The sequence below is a fragment of the Lactuca serriola genome, chromosome 4 (genome assembly GCF_051521515.1).
Source record: "Lactuca serriola cultivar US96UC23 chromosome 4, Lser_US96UC23_V15, whole genome shotgun sequence".
NCBI classification, from domain to species: domain Eukaryota; kingdom Viridiplantae; phylum Streptophyta; class Magnoliopsida; order Asterales; family Asteraceae; genus Lactuca; species Lactuca serriola.
Window position 1 is genome coordinate 221,717,849 of NC_136411.1, and position 17,272 is coordinate 221,735,120.

General features: G+C 32.8%; 1 protein-coding gene and 1 pseudogene across 2 annotated transcripts; one reads left to right on the forward strand and one right to left on the reverse strand.

Moving 5' to 3' along the window:
- Positions 1–375: 375 nt before the first annotated feature.
- On the reverse strand, positions 376–2,308 carry LOC145103306 (Pentatricopeptide repeat (PPR) superfamily protein). Of its 2 annotated transcripts, none has more exons than XM_079040864.1 (2): positions 2,123–2,308; positions 376–1,834 (listed from the first exon to the last, which is right to left on the reverse strand). In XM_079040864.1, exon 2 carries the CDS (start codon positions 1,751–1,753, stop codon positions 401–403), a length of 1,353 nt encoding a protein of 450 aa, XP_078896990.1. In that variant the 5' UTR covers positions 1,754–1,834; positions 2,123–2,308; the 3' UTR covers positions 376–400. The 2 variants fall into 2 exon arrangements, with proteins under 2 accessions (XP_078896990.1, XP_078896989.1); XM_079040863.1 differs by having other exon boundaries at positions 376–1,993.
- Positions 2,309–16,073: 13,765 nt separating this feature from the next.
- LOC145049155 (5S ribosomal RNA) lies at positions 16,074–16,192 on the forward strand (annotated as a pseudogene).
- Positions 16,193–17,272: the final 1,080 nt, after the last annotated feature.

Sequence of the window (17,272 nt, forward strand, 5' to 3'; positions counted from 1 at the left end):
CTGTCATCTTTAATCCTTCACCCTAATAACCTATTTATACTCGAGGTTTCCTCTTTAATCCTTATGAACAAACTACTTAATAATAATAAATAAATACTAATAATATAAAACTAACCCCTCATCAATTGCAGAATCACTCGAACACCCCCGACCTGTCCATAACTACAATTACATTGTTCGTTTGGTGTTGGTTTTCCATTCTAATGAGTCAAAAGTTTATATCCTTCCATGTAATAACTAATAAGATGATAAATTTATGTTTTTATGTCACATTAAAACTCGTATTCGATATCCACTAGTGCAAGTTCAAGGCTCATCAAAATAAAAGGAGCATTTTTATAGAAACAACAAGATATATCTTTAAGAATTATGAAATAACAACATATAAAAGAACTCCCCATTATTCTAAATCAAATTGTGGCTCATACATAATTGGTTTCACTTTCATAACATGTTTATATCTATTCTTAATCCCCTCTTCAATTCTTCCACAAATCACATTATCCAACAAATCCATTCTCCCTAAAGATTTCAACATCCCATAAACCAATCTATATGTATATTCTCTAGGTATTGATCCTCTATCAACCAATTCAAGAACAAAATCCCATGCCTCTAACACTCTTCCACATTCACAAAACGCATGAATAATAGGCGTATAAGAACTCGTACTTCCTACCCCATGTTTCAAATCTTCCATCTTCCTCAACATCTCAACACCCTTATCAATCTCATTAGTAACACAATAATATCTTATAAAAGAATTATAAGTCACACGATTTGGAAAACAACCTTGTTTCATCATATCATTAAACAACTCCAAAGCTCTTTCGATTCTATAAGTCTTGCAACAACCATCAATCAAACAATTGTATGTCACAACATCAGGCTTAAAACCCTTAAACAACATGATCCGAAATAGGTGATTAGCTTCCCATATTCTCCTTCGAATAGCTTTTTTACATTGGGTTTGTAAGCTGAGTTTACAGTATGAACTAATCATGATTGTGTAAGTGAAAGTATCGGGTGGACACCTAAACCCTGGTAACTCCATTTGTTCGAATAAAAACTTAGCCATTTTGAAGTTGTTGACTTTACATAATGCATTGATTATTGTGTTATATGAGAAAACATCTGGTTTACAATGGAATTGTTTCATTCGGTGGAATGCAGCTAATGCTTCATTTGCTAGACCTTGTTCTCCTAGGACTTTTATCAAACAGGTCATGGTCGTGGTTGTAACTAGATTACCAGTGTTTCTTCTTGACATATCTTTGAGAAAGTTCCAAAGATCTTTCAATCTGTTACCTTTAGCTAGAATGATACTCATTTCTCTACAAGTTATTTCGTTGTGATTAAACCCAAATTGGGATTCAACCCAGTAGTAAAACTCGAGAGCTTTGTTTAAACCTAAGGTTACTTTTTCTGGGTCTCTGTAAGCACCTGGTCCAAGAAGAAGCGTGTGGTTATGGATTTTGATTGATTCTTGATGGAGGTTTCTTTGTTTGAGAGGAGCTCGGTGTCTGGAGGTGTTTTGACGCCCGATGGATCTTGGGGATTGAAAGAAGAATCTTGGAATGGATCTTAGGACATTGGTGATGAGCTCATTCGCCCATGGTGGATTTGAAAAGTGATGGGTTAGAGAGGGGGATTTTGCAAGATGGGAGTCGAATGGACGGTTTTGGATTATGGCTGCTAATACTTGGTTCACAACATGAGCTTGAGAAGTAGATGCGGATTTTGAAGAGATCATGCTTCCGAATCAACTTTTAGGGTTATGAATGTGGTGGAAACTAGGGCACATTAGATGGAGAAGCGAGGAGATTCATGAACGCTGTCACATGAAGATCATCAATGAAGAATTTTAAATGCGAATTAGAGAAATCATATGAGTTGCTGATTTTCTGATGTGTTCGCATACAGACTCACAGCCTCAGAATCACAGTGAGGTTGAGATTGAGACCACAACTAACATCACAAAGACTCATGGAGGCTGAAATTAAAGTGGAATGTTAACATTTATTGATTTATGATGCAAAAGAATTAAGAAAAGGTAAACGAAATGAGAGGCTGCACATCGTACGATTTAAATTTTGAAAGTCGAAAATGTGAAATAACAAACCTGAGAGGCTGAGAAGGAGAGAATCTGAAATGGTTGAGTAGCGCCGGACGTTGATGATTGTGGATGCTCAGCTGTTCGCTGTCGACAGGCGCCTGAGTACGTATTGGGATTTGGGGGTGTCACCGGAGTCTGGGGCTTCAGTCTTGAATGTCTTTTGAGGATGAAAAAAAAAAAAAAAAAAAAATCGGAGGGTTTCCGTCTAATTACTTACTTAGGCCAAAAACACAAACTTTATTAAATATATCACGCGTAAATATATCAGGCGAATATTGGTGCGTTGCGCAGAAACACCGTCATAAAATTAATTAAACTTTAATAGTTAGAACACAAAATTATTATTCAATTATAATTGTTAATTTAAATAAATATGTGGAATTATATCACCTTATAATTTGTATTAATTTTATTTTAATTTTTATTCCATTGTTGTTAATTTATTGTAATTAAAATGAAAATTTTAAAATTTGAAATAGAGAATTAATAGGTTGACAAATGGCATGCATTAATTAATAGGTTTAATAGGGTGACACATGACAAAAAAAGGAATAAAATTTGTATTAATTAGAAAGTCTAATATGATGACACATGTCAAAAGGAGATTAAAATTATTCTTTTATTAGAATAGGGATTATAGCTTCATAATCTCAATTCTTTGAATGACTTCTACCTACGAGTTACACATGAATAAAATTAAATATAATATATGGTTTAAAGTTATTTATAGTTGTTGTTATTGTTAATTAATTTTTTTTAATTTATTTGTTTAATGTTTTAATTTCTATCATTAAAATTATTTAAAACATCAAACATTTTTTTTTAATGGTAACAATATAATCATTTATATAGAGTTATTTTTAACTATTGTTATTGTAAGTTATTTTAAGCTACTTATTTGAAAACTTTTAATGATTATAAAAATATCATTAAGAAATATTTTAATTAAATTGATATTACAATTTAGTTTTTGTATTTATCGCTATAATTTATCACTTTTAACTATTTACAAAATATTCTTTAGTTTTTTAAGTGAAACTTGAATTTATATTTAAGTTGACATTATAATGTTATATTTAGGGAAATCTTCAGAAAAGTCCCAATATTTACGAAAAAATTACACTTTAATCCCAAAAAAAAAATTTGAACGAAAAAGTCATGAAAACCGGCAAAAATTTGCAGTTTGACCCTTTTTGACCGGTTAAAACCGGTACCAAATTAATTTGGGACTATTTCGTAAGTTAAACCAAAATATTGGGACTTTTCTGTAAACAAAAAATATTATGACTTTTCTGTAAACAAAAATATTAGGACTTTTCTACAAACAGAGCCCTTATTATTATTATTATTATTATTATTATTATTATTATTAAAAATATAAATAAGAATACTATTTTTTGAACTTGTTATTATTAATATTGTTACTAATACATATAAATGCATTAATTGAAAAAATAATATTAATGACATTGTTTAAGGGTGGATGTGGAGGAGATAGTGATGCTTTTAGTATTGAAATCGTGAATGTCTACTTGTATATTTTTACTTTGTATATGGTCATTTCATATTTGTTATTATTGTTTTCAATTCATAATATTAATACTTAACAATTTGAAAGAAGTTGCATATTAATAGTTTAAGGTAGTAGGGTTTCTCACTTGGTATATAAAATTGTTTAAGGTTGAAGAATTACTTTCCAAATCCAACAAAACATCTGCATAGGTAACCCATATCAAAATTCAAAAGTATTAATTACAATATTTTGTTTAATAAAAAGTAATATGAATAATTCAAAAGTATTAATCAAAATTCAAAAGTATTAATCCAAAATACATGTCCTATTACTTTTTATTAAACAAGATATTGTAATTAATATTTTTGAATTTTGATATGGGCTACCTATGTAGATGTTTGTAGTGGATCTATTGGATTTAGAAAATAATCCTTCTACCTTAAACATTTTTATATACAAAGTAAGAAATCCTTCTAGCTTAAACTATTTATAAACAATTTTACAAATATGCAACTTCTTTTAAATTGTTAAGTATTATTATTCTGAATTGAAAACAATAACAACAAATGTGAAATGACCATATACAAAGTAAAAATATACAAGCAACCATTCATGATTTCAATGCTAAAAGCATCAACATCTCCTCCACCTCCACCCTTAAACAATATCATTAATATTATTTTTTTCATTTATATGTATTAGTAACAATAATAATAATAACAAGTTCAAAAAAAAAGTATTCTTATTTATATTTTTAATAATAATAATAATAATAATAATAATAATAATAATAATAATAATAATAAGGGTTTTGTTTGTAGAAAAGTCCTAATACTTTTGTTTAAAGAAAAGTCCTAATATTTTTTGTTTACAGAAAAGTCCCAATATCTTGGATTAGTTTACGAAATAGTCCCAAATTAATTTGGTACTGGTTTCAACCGGTCAAAAAGGGTCAAACTGTAAATTTTTGCCGGTTTTCGGGACTTTTTCGTTCAAAAAAAAATATTGTGACTAAAGTGTAACTTTTCCGTAAATATTGGGACTTTTCTGAAGATTTACCTTATATTTATGTTCACAATTTAAGTATTTTGTCCAAACTGTTCAAAAGTTGTAGATTTAAACTGATAATGGTTTATATTTAACATCATATTAAATATAATAAATTAAGTATAATATGTTAAAAGTTAAAAACATAACTTTATAAGTAGAAATAAAAATATTATTTTAAAATTGAAATTTAGTTTATTTATGATTACACTTTAAGTTTGGTATTTATTTAACCTTATTAACCAACTTACAATCATTATTAGAAAAACACTACAATTTATCACTTTTAACTATTTACAAAATATTCTTTGGGTTTTTTAAGTTAAACTAAAATTTATATTTAAGTTGACCCTATAATGTTATATTTAAATTAATAATGTAAGTATTTTATACAAATTGTTCCAAAATTGTATCTTTAAAATAATAATGGTTTACATCCAACAATATATTAAAACTAATAAATTAAGTATAATATGTTATACGTTAAAAAACATAACTTTATTAGTAGAAGTAAAGATATTATTTTAATATTGAAATTTAGTTTATATATGATTACATGTTAGGTTTGATATTTATTTAACCTAATTAACCAAATTATAATTATTATTAGAAAGAAATTGAAAAGTCATGAGAGTTTCAAATAAATGTGGTGAAAGAAAAAATAGATGAGAGTTTCAAATGAATGTGGTGCAAGGAAAAATGCTAGCTTTATAAGTATATAATGATAATGATAATGATAATGATAATGATAATGATAATGATTATATAGAGTAAATTACCCTATTTTCACTTGAACTATTAAAAATTTGACAAGATGTATACATCAATTCTTCTTCATTTAGTCTTTATTTTCAAAAATTAACTTGGAGATTCCCTAATATGATAGAAAGGTGCACAATTCATCCCTCGTTAGTTTAAATTTATATATTTCATCCATGAAATGAATAAAATGTCCTTTGTAATTTCTTTTTCATTTATTTTTGACATTTACAATCTTTTTAATTATTAATAAATATTTTAATTAAGATTATGGATCCACTTAACTACCACCATCACTTGAAATCTGCACCACCACCAGAAACTTGCACAACTACCATCGAAAATCTACTAACACCTTGTACCACCTGTTCAAAGCATAAGACCACAACCACCACCCTTCTGTACAAACACCAACAGACCAAAAAAAACCCATTTGAACACCAGTTGTCATCGTTCTATCATCACTACTGGAAAAACTTGCATCCACCCTCAAACACCACATCTGTCACCTCCATTGCTATCAACTACTACCAGCCAACAAAATTAAAACAAAAATCTAATGTAACAATCTTAAAAAAACCACAAACTTAAATCTACTCAGAATTAGGGCAAAATTAGTTTGATTAAATCCAAAATCCAAAATCATTTTGCTCAAATATAATCAGAAGAAACACAACCCCTGAATTAGAGTTTGAAGTTGGGTTTACTATGGTGGTCTTAAGAGAAATAGAATCACTCACCGGAAATCGAAACACATCCCCTCCCATACTTCGGAAAATCAACTAATATCGACACACAACCCCTCAGGATCCCCAATCGGAAATCAACACTAAGGCAATGTCAAATTTAGAGTTGTAGGTTTCTGGTCGAAAGTGTAATCGTTATCAACTTGTCTCGATGGATCTAGAGTTGTAGGATCGTAATAAGGTTTTATCATCAGAGAAGTAGTGAGAGACGGAAGCAGAGTAGAGAGAGGTAGTCTGCCATTTTTGTTTTAGGTGACTTTGGAGGGACAAAAGGAAAATGAGGAAAGGGAAGGGGGAGGTCCGATCAAGTGGAGATATTTATTTATTTATTATTATTATTTTAAATCTAAAACTGATAAACAAATAAAAGAAAATTGAAAAAGAAATTATTAAGGGCGAATAGTCTTTTTATGTACGAAGGGACGAAACGTGCAAATTTTAAGCAAACGATGGACGGTCCAAGTTAATTTTTGAAAATAAGGACTAAACAAGCCTTATGACATATGCACTAACGACAATTGGTGTAATTTACCCCCTAATTGCACTTTACAACCTTAGACCATTTAAGAAGACCATTTACCTTTATTTTTATATTTTTGTTTTCCTTTATATATATATATATATATATATATATATATATATATATATATATATATACACACACACACACGTTAGCAATTTATTTTATTTATTATATTTTTTATTATTTAGATTTTTTTGACATTTTTTCGAATATTTTGTTTAATGTTTTTTACACTTTGTTTGTTTATACTTTTTATGTTTTTTTAATATTTTTTTCTACCTTTTTCACATGTTTTTTTAATACATTTTTTGACATATTCTTTATTTATATATTAATTTTTTTTGTAGAAAATGTAAAATAATTCGTTAAATGTGAATATTATTAACATAGATTAGGTATATAATTATTTTTTTTAATAGTATTAATATATAAACTAACTGAAATTCAAAAACGGATTTTAAGTTATATAATGGCAAATTGAAAACCATATAACTCGAAAACGAAAAAAAAAATTCTAAAAAAAAAAAAATCAACTCGAAAACATTGACACATATGTTTAAGTTATGTGAATTCTGATTACCACTTGCCATTTAGAACAAAATGTATATATATATATATATATATATATATATATATATATATATATATATATATATATATATATATATATATATAACTAAGAGGGTTGAACTCGAAACCATTGACAGTCATTTTGAATTCCGTTTATCGTATACAATAATCATATTAAAATAAACAATTTAATACCTAATATGTGTTAATTGTATTCATATTTAACAAACTTTTTTTATATTTTTTATACAAAAAATATTTATAAAAAGCTTTACAAAAATATAAAAAACAAAGATAAAAAAATATATTAAAAATATATTCGAACAAAAAATAAAAAAACTATAAAATTATTCAAAAAAGTATAGATGAACAAAATATAAAAAACATATATATATATATATATATATATATATATATATATATATATATATATATATATATATATATATATATATATATATATATGAATTAGATTATATGGTAAACAAAAAAACCCTACAAAAACCTTAGACACCCTAAAAATGCATAAAAAATACTAAGAAATGAGAGATATTTTTTTTTTTTTTTTTTTTTTTTTTTTTTTTACTTTACATAACTAAAAATAGTTGTTTTTTTAAAATAAATGCGTTGAAAAAACAAAATTAAAAAATGACTCTTTTTTTGTTTTTTTTTCAGAAAAAAGATTTCAACAATTTTATTACAAAAGCTACGCATTTAAGTTATATTCATATATCGACAGTGTAGTTTTTGTCTTGGCTAGGTTTTGTTGTTTCTTATGCGGATTTGGTTTTTAACCGCAATAAAAAACTGATGTTATTTCTTTGGATGTTGTTGTTATTTTTATGTCGGGAAAATAACTTAAAAAGGTAACAAAGTTTCCAAAATATACAAAAAATATGATTATTATTTTTTTAGTACAAAAAATACAATTAAAGCTTATGTTGATTGGCTATAGTAGGTAAACACCAAGTTACCAGATTATTACTGTTTGGAAAAATGACATAAAAGGTAACGAAGTTTATAAAATGTTGAAAAAATATCATTATATTTTTTTTAATAAAAAATATCAATAAAGTATACAATTTGTATACAAAATACCAATGAAGTAAACAACTGTTCAAATAAAACCTTGTGGTCTCGAAGAATGACACACAATTCCTACTATCTGCATCCACATTTAGGAACTCTCATGACATAACGTCACATTCACTCTTCTCTTTAACCTATGTTCACGTTAAAGAAGCATGGACAGATAGAAATCATACATACATACACAACACCGATCATGTGAAGCATCATCGTCCGACAACCTTTGCAGTGCTGCAAAATCTGCAACCGTTCCTCTCTCTAGTTTTTTTTGTGCCGCAACACTAATAAACGGCTAACCCAAATGTATAATGTGTATATATAACGTGTATACATTTTAGGTTTGAGGCATATAATGTGACTGAGAAACAAGAACGCTTAACTGAGGTTATAACCCCCTTACTTCTTATGTTACCACAAGCTTTTATTTGAAAAAATATGTACTTCGTTGGTATTATGTGATTATATTAGGATACAAACCGATCAAGTGAGGGAATGGAAGGGAGTGTACAACTAGTGTGAACTGATATGATGGTGATACAAAATACAAATGGTATAGCATACTGAGCATAGTCGGATAGAAGAACTGAAGAAGAAACTGAAAAACTACAACAATGGTCGAATCTATTCTTGATGAGATAAAGATATAGATTGACCATGTGAGAAGTGCCATGTGATGAGTCACATGAAAGATTAATAGGAGTATAGAAAGATGATTCATTCGGGAATAAGATTTTGGTTCCTTTAGGAACAAGATTATGTTTCCTACGGGGAAAGAGATGATGATTCCTTTGGGAATGTAGACAGATGATTCCTAAGGCAATAAGATCATGTAGGGTTAGATAAGACTGAGAAAGGTTCCATGAGTGGAACAAGATAAGAGAGTTCTTTGAAAGATCTTAGATGTGAATACGTGAAGGATTAAGAGTAAGTAATCCATGAGTGATTTCAAGAGAAGAAGAATGATTAAGGATCCATAAGATATCATCAGAGAAAGGAGTAAATCTGGATAAATGTACCTAAAAATTTTAGTGGGATGTTGTTTCCCTTAGAAGATAGATGAGATTATGGTATGAGAAGGTACCGTTGTGTGTGACAACCCGAAATTTTCCATCCAGTTCAGTCAAACACTTCATTAAAATTCAAACTCATTTCTGCTACCTTTTAGCGCGTTTTGGGTCTGTTTGAGCATTCTGAGCTTTAACCCTTCAAGAGGTAAACATAGGACGTATACTTCAGGGCATCTTGTGCATCTTAGAAGTCTCAAAACTCCAAGAGTTTGGAGTTTACGGCCCAAATGATGTTCTTGGACCGTAAACTCCATGGAGTATATATATGGCACTTAGCCATTTTTACTTCATTTCTTCTATTTCAACTAGAGAAAAGCCGATTTCTCTCCCAAGGATCTTCAAGCTTTCGCCCCAAATTATAAGTACTTCTACCCTAGAGTGTATTAAATCTTATTACATATCCATATATAAAGGAAATCACCCAAGAATCACAAGAACAAGGTGTTTATGGCCCAAAATCTTCTTAGGCCGTAAACTCTAAAAAGGGTGCCAAAATGTGCCCTAGCTCTTTCCTTATGCTTAGGACTTAGCATAGAACCTTTCCTTGATGAGTGTAGCACCTGAAAAACACGAAATACCCCCATGTTTATGAGTTTACGGTTTGGGAATCTCGCACAACCGTAAACACCCTCAAAGAGTGTTTTGATGCCCTTAACACCTTAGTAAGCCTTGGATATTAGCATGGGACCTTACACCATTGAGTTAGGGACTTCAAAATTTGATTTGGTACTTCTTACCATGAGTTTACGGTCGTAAACTCATGGGGAAGTGGTCCCCAGGCCGTAAACACAAGCTAGGGTCATTTTTGGACCTTAAACTCACTTAACCTCTTGTTTAAACTTTGGAGCACTTAACCACTTAAGTCTTTATAGTTTTAAGCCTCATTTGGTGACCTAATTGAGAGTTTACGGTCAGGAGTAAACTAACCTAGACCGTAAACTCCAACAAACATGGTCCATTGACCATAAACTCCCGTATAAGGCCTTGCACTCCTTTGTCGCAACCCAATGGCCTCCTAACACTTTGACCAAAGTGTTTCCTCACATTAGGATGTTTATACATGTTTAATTAGTCTTATAATCACTAATTATATATATATATATATATATATATATATATATATATATATATGTCTTCATATGTTATTAGGATCATTGTGTGTGTCTAAGTCTTCACTTGACACCAAGCACTTGTCCGGCACTTCCATCCGACCCACTCACTGCAGGTGAGTTCATACCCCTTAATTAACCTTTTAAATGTTTTTAAATGTTTATAAATGCTTTATGGGGGGGGGGAGGGATACAAGTTGAATCATGTTTAGTTATTATATCAATCACATGTGATTAATAACTAGCATGCAAATGGATTTACTATACGTTAACTGTTTTACTAAACAGATTTCTTCAAATGACTTTCTTAAACATTTTTACATGTTTAAAACTCTTTATCAAACTGTCTTACATACTGTAAGTTTCCTTTCAAACTCTATTACAAATATATTTTCAAACAAAGGTTTTCCTTATACTTAAACTGTCTTATCAAACAAATTCTTTCAAATCGTTTTATAAACCGACATCAAGTCATCGTTTCTTAGTATTAAACTTTTCAAAGGTTTTACAAAACTTATTTTATGCTTTTATGTTGTAAAATGCATGCCTAGATATGTATAGTTATATAAATAATGTTTAAAGGACCTGGACCGACTAGCTCGCTTTATTTCCTTTTCCTCGTTGGGATGTGGCCTTAGGGCATCGGTTGCTCGTCCGAGGGTCGTCTAAGTATTAATTATATATTATGTATACATATATAGGTATAAAGGTTTCCCTGATTCAGTTCAGTACCTTTGGGTAGCAAAGGTGTACTCCCGGTTATACTCGTACGTCACTAGTAACTATAATAGGTGTAGTTAGGAGATACTATTTACCATTCCAAGTACATGGAATCACACAAGAGTCAGTTCATTCATGAGTCTATACTAATACATTACTTGTTACATGAATACGTTTACATAGATATGCTTACATGAATACGTTTACATAGATACACTTACATGAATACGTTTACATAGATACGTTTACATGAATACGTTTACATATATACGCTTACATGAATACGTTTACATAGATACGCTTACATAAATACGCTTACACATATACGCTTACAAGATTACACTTACAATACACAATATCAGAACAGACATAACAAGGTGCTATAACATGGAACAAGTATAGGATCTAACCATACCAATGAATCACTCTGCATTGTGATTATTATATTGGGTATACATGATCATAGTAATGTGGATGTTCACGGCTCGTAGAAATGAAGGTTCGTGTTTGGTTCCCAGAATCTCCTGATAGAGAGCGTATAATACGGGTTCTAGCCATCACATTATACCTTAACCCTCAATTAAGGCAAATTAGTACAAAGTAGTCACTTATTACAAATACTACAGTACTTACACTTTGCATACGACAATTGCAAACGGATTAACAATCCGAGTAATATATTATTAATACCTTTACCATGTGCCACATTCACATAATCGATGAGGTAGAAAATAATATCAATAGGCGTACAGTCTAGTCTTGGTAGAAGGCTACATTCAAAACAGTCTAGTCTTGGTAGAAGGCTACTTTCAAAACAGTCTAGTCTTGGTAGAAGGATACTTTCAAAACAGTTAGATCTTGGTAGAAGACTACTTTTTATACTAATAGGAATCATAGGGATTTGCTAGGGTGTTCAAACGCTTTCAACTACTTTCAAATAGTTCATACTTATACAAACTTTTTCCAAATGATTACAAGTCTTTTCTTTCCATTTTTATAAATCAAAGACACATTAATACTTATAATTTCACCAGCATTATTGTTGATACTCGCTTTCAAAATAATTTGTATTCTTAGGTCACAAATAGACAGGTACGACGACCAGGTTTTGTGAAGATGGAGAAATCAAGACTCCTCTTTTATTTTGATTATTCATTATGTTGTCTTATACTATGAAAGAACACACTTGTAATTAAAATTATACTAATAATGCAATGGATGATGTTGTTGCTTGTTTACTACTTTACATTGTTGTGATACATTACATGACGTCCTCCGCCCCAGAACGTTTCCGCCGTTCTCGGTTTTGGGGTGTGACATATTGGTATCAGAGCATTGTTTATAGTGAGTTAAGTATATCAACCCATAAAAGATATACTAACTATAAATACAATGGGATTAAAATTACTTTGACCAAGATTCTATACTTTTAAATAATAAAATATTTAACAAAGTATACATGCCTGCATTCATACTAAAATCCGTGTCACAATGACAAGAACAAAAGTATTACGATTGTTGAATATCACAGGTAAGCTCGGGGATGTATGGTCAGTCTTGGGAGTGTCATAGCCTGATCAACCATGCTGTTCCGAGGAGTGTATAACACATGACCAAAAATGGTTGTAATGTGTCAACAAGTCTAAAAACTTACCAACACTACTACAATGAGAACATTATAACAGAACCTATGTCTAAAATACCATAGGGGTGTTTTGTATTACTATAATTACTTACTTGAGAACTAAAAAGGATCGTCATTACTAAGTTGATAGTTGCTAAGTGGATACACTAAGGTTATATGTAACTAGGATGTTATAGACTTAGAATCTGTGAAATTTTTGCTTTACCCCGGTTCCTTGTGAATTTGGAGTTAAGGTCACTTATTCGAAGGCCTATCTTATTTTGATTACATATGACTGGTATGCACTTTACAAATAGTGATGTAACTAATGAAGATTTTCTAATAATTATCTAGATAGTTCGTCTAATAATTATTTCCTTACCCCAATTCTCGCATAGATAACATGGTTGGACTCCATCCCCACGGCAACCCATATCTTCCGAATGAAGGCAATGCTGGATGGTTTAGAGAAGAACCCGAGAATGATCATCTAATCCCTTTGAATGATCACCATGCTGAAGACCTTTTGGATGATGATAACTCCGAACCCAAGGTTGAGAACCTACCCCCGATAGCTCCCATTCCAAATCCTAACCCTCGTCCGACTTTTCATGGCCCGACGCCTCCTTGGGTAGAATGCTTGGAAACATGGAGCGAAGATCAAGATCAGCCTATGTCGTTTAATGGAGATCGAAGCTTCTACAACGTAAACGAAGGGAGCTCAGTAGACAGAGTTCTACCAATCTTGATCAGTAGAGTTGCCCAAAATGAAATTCAGGACAAAACGGCTCTCCATCGTATCACATAGGTTGATACAAATGCAGGAATGCATACCATCCGCACCAATCGCCTTAAGCACACAAGTGAGATATCTGAGAGAAACCATGAGACCCTACTGCAAGAACTAGCTGAAACCCGAGCCGAAGTCATAGAGCTCCAAGTACGTCAGATGGTGTACGAAAGATACCTACTTGATATGGAACGTCAACTAGCTAAACTAAGGGTTCACCATAGGGGTGACTGTCGCCAGTAGGAGATGATTTACTTTCTTTTTTTGTTTTAAAGAACCGTGTTCCTGTCCATGTTCTGTGTAGCACTTTTCTATGTGACTACCTTGTACTGTAAGTACTTTAGTTAGGTCTTTATGCTGTCAAAGACTTTTCTACTCCGAATGTGATGTAAGACCTACTACTAGGTCAATTTCCCGAACTTATTACATCTTAAACATCGATGTTATTGATAGTCGGCTAACTACCGTGTCACTCTTTGTTCAAATACTTTCATCATACCTTCATTGGAGTCCATCTGAAACTTGCTTTAGTCAAGTCATTGGACTATAAAAATTTAACTCAGGAATCATTTTCAAGCCTCTTTCAAAGGTTGGATCATATTATCCACCAACCTATAATACCTCGACTTGAACGACAAATGTGTTAAGACCATTCTACGAACATACTCCTATTCCGTACTAGGACTACATCATAGGGATGTAGGTTAAAACTTCGAGAACATACTCTTACTCTTTTCATGAACGATCGAATTACGTCTAGGTTCAACCATACTCGCTCACAAATTCATTTTCCTTCCGTGTAACAGAATCATGTTGTCGAATAAAAACGATCAACCCATCAACCAAACACCAACTCTTCAAATTGATGCAACTACCTTTCAAGCTGCAGTCTCAGCTATCGTGACAGCTGTTCTGACTCACCTTAACGCTAACAACGTAAATGTTAGTGGGATGGTTATCAATAATTCCAATGAAGGTAACAATCAAGTACATCATCGAGTAACAAACTACCATGACACTCCGAATCCCAAACCCAAGAGTAACAAACGAAAAATATGGGATACTTTTAAAGGCAAATCACCCCGAGGGGCGAACAAGAAAAAATCACCGATGGCAGCCTTTGTGGCCACGACGTTTGCAATTCCTACTACCATCCATACTAGCATCCCAGTTATCCCTAACCCAGCCAGACAGTATGTTGGTAACCTACCAAATTGCAATAAGTGCAACTTCCGTCATCTAGGTAGTTGTCATCTGTAGCACTGCAAGAACTGCAACAAGAACAGACACACTACCCACTTCTGCAGAACGCGGATCCAACACATTACTTCAACCACCAATGTTGAAATTTCTCGGATATGCCATCTATGTGGCGTAATGGGACATTTCAAAAGGGACTGCCCAACAGAGAAGGGTTACCGTGGAACAGGAGGAGTTTGACCTCAGAATGGAAGAGGCAACGAAGGACCCTACTGTAGTATAGGTTCACTTCCAATCGTTAGTAGTATGTATGCTTTTAAAACATGTTTAAAACTAGTGCAACTCGAGTCTTATCTTTTGCGAGATCCCGTCAGTTAAGGGACCCTCGTGCTGCGTATACTTGCCTTTTGTAGTATACCTTGTTCGCAGCATTAGTCTTGTAGTAAATCTAAAGTATTGTAACTCTGTTAAAGGTTGCACTGTTGTGTTTTGTCTGTAACGCCTTATGTTCAAATCTAGTGTCTTTAGTGTCAAGTATGTCCGATATTATTATACAACTAGAGTCAATTCGATTCGCACAATACCAGTTTCGTGCGCACATCTCTTTTTTCGAAATCGTCTTTCTAGCGAAGCCGTCATTTCAGAACATCGAAGTACTCATGCATGGAGTACCTCATGTTTCATAGCCTTCTCGATGAAACCTCAGGAAACCTCCCCGAGGTACCACTCGTACAGTACGTCAAGTTCAATCCAAAGACCCATATGGTTGATCTATCACTGAAGAATGTATACAAAAGGTTGGTATATAATCAAGGTTCTACAGGTTTAGAATTGATGAATTCACTTTAACTCTTTTCCTCGTTTGGATGTGAGGTTAAATGGGAAGCATTTATTCGACTAACTTTTCAATCTTAATTATATACAACTCGTATACACGAGACTGCGATTGATGAACCATGTATGATTTCTAATATGAACTTCAGGACGGAGACTGCCCAAGATTACGAGTGCTCGTATCGTCATGCGAACAAACTTAGAACCCAATACGACTCCTATAACCCGACCGCCCTACAGTCACACACCAACAGAGATACAAGAACCACCCGGACAGCTTAACGGCTACTCAGCAATAGAATGAGAAGACCAAGCTCCTCACCTTTGAGAACTCCGGTCTTATTCTTCAAGAAGACAGACTTCAGCGGGTGCGATCATACCAACACTAATGCACCAGATCCCATCAGAACTCCACAGTTAAGCATGCTTGAGCGAGAGAAGTACTAGAATGAGTAACACCTTGAGAAGTCCTCGTGGTGCAGACCTCGACAGGACTTCCATTAGAAATCATTACCTTCTGCCTCGCATAGGTGAATCGGTTGACCAACCTCAAGGAACGATGTACCTTTCAGAAATGGACCTAAGATCCGGATATCACCAGTTACGAGTGTTAGTGAAGGGTGTCCCGAGGACAATCTTCCAAACTCGATACGGACACTATGAGTCCATAGTGATACCCCTCGAATAAGACCAATACGCCCGTAGTATTTATGAACTAAATGAATACGGTACGCCATCCTTACTTGGATCAGTTCGTCATTGTCCTTGTACATGACTTACTTATCTACTCTCGTAGTAAGAAGGAAATCATAAAGAGCATCTACAACAAACCATGGAAACATTACGATCAGAGAAGCTTTACGCGAAGTTCTCTAAATACGAGTTTTAGAATTGAAGAGTTGAATTCCTAAGACACACTATTAGTGATGTGGAAATTCTTGAGGACCCTTCCAAAGATCAAAACCGTCGAGAATTTTTCAGCACTGAAGACGCTTACGGAATTCGCCAAATTCTAGGTATCGATGACCCACCGTCGTAAGTTCATTCAGAACTCCTCGCAAATTACGGAACCTCTTACGAATTTGACTAAGAAGGGAGTGGCCCTTGACTGAGAAGAGAAACAAGAGGGAGAAACCTTGGAATCCCAAGTGAGACCAAATCCTTTTGGAAGTCTTACTCTGGGAAGGATCGATACGCTTTGGAAAGTGTGAGAGCTAAATCCAAGAGAGTTAGGACCTCCGAGATTCTTACCCGAATCGGACTTGTAACTCACAAACCCAACTTACACCGCAAAATCAGTAACGTACATCTTACCCTTCACGTCTCGAACTTGAAAACGTACCTTTATGTCAGGACTCTCGTAATCCCACTCGACGAGATCAACATCAATGAGATCCTCGCCTTCGTGGAAGAACCGTAGTGACCATTGATCGAGAGGTCAAGCGGACGAAGCAACGCCGCCTCCCATTAATGACGGTTCATTGGGATACCAACCGAGGACCCGAATTCACTTATGAGCGCGAGAACCAATCGATTAGGAAGTTTTCCCACCTCCTTGCTCGATT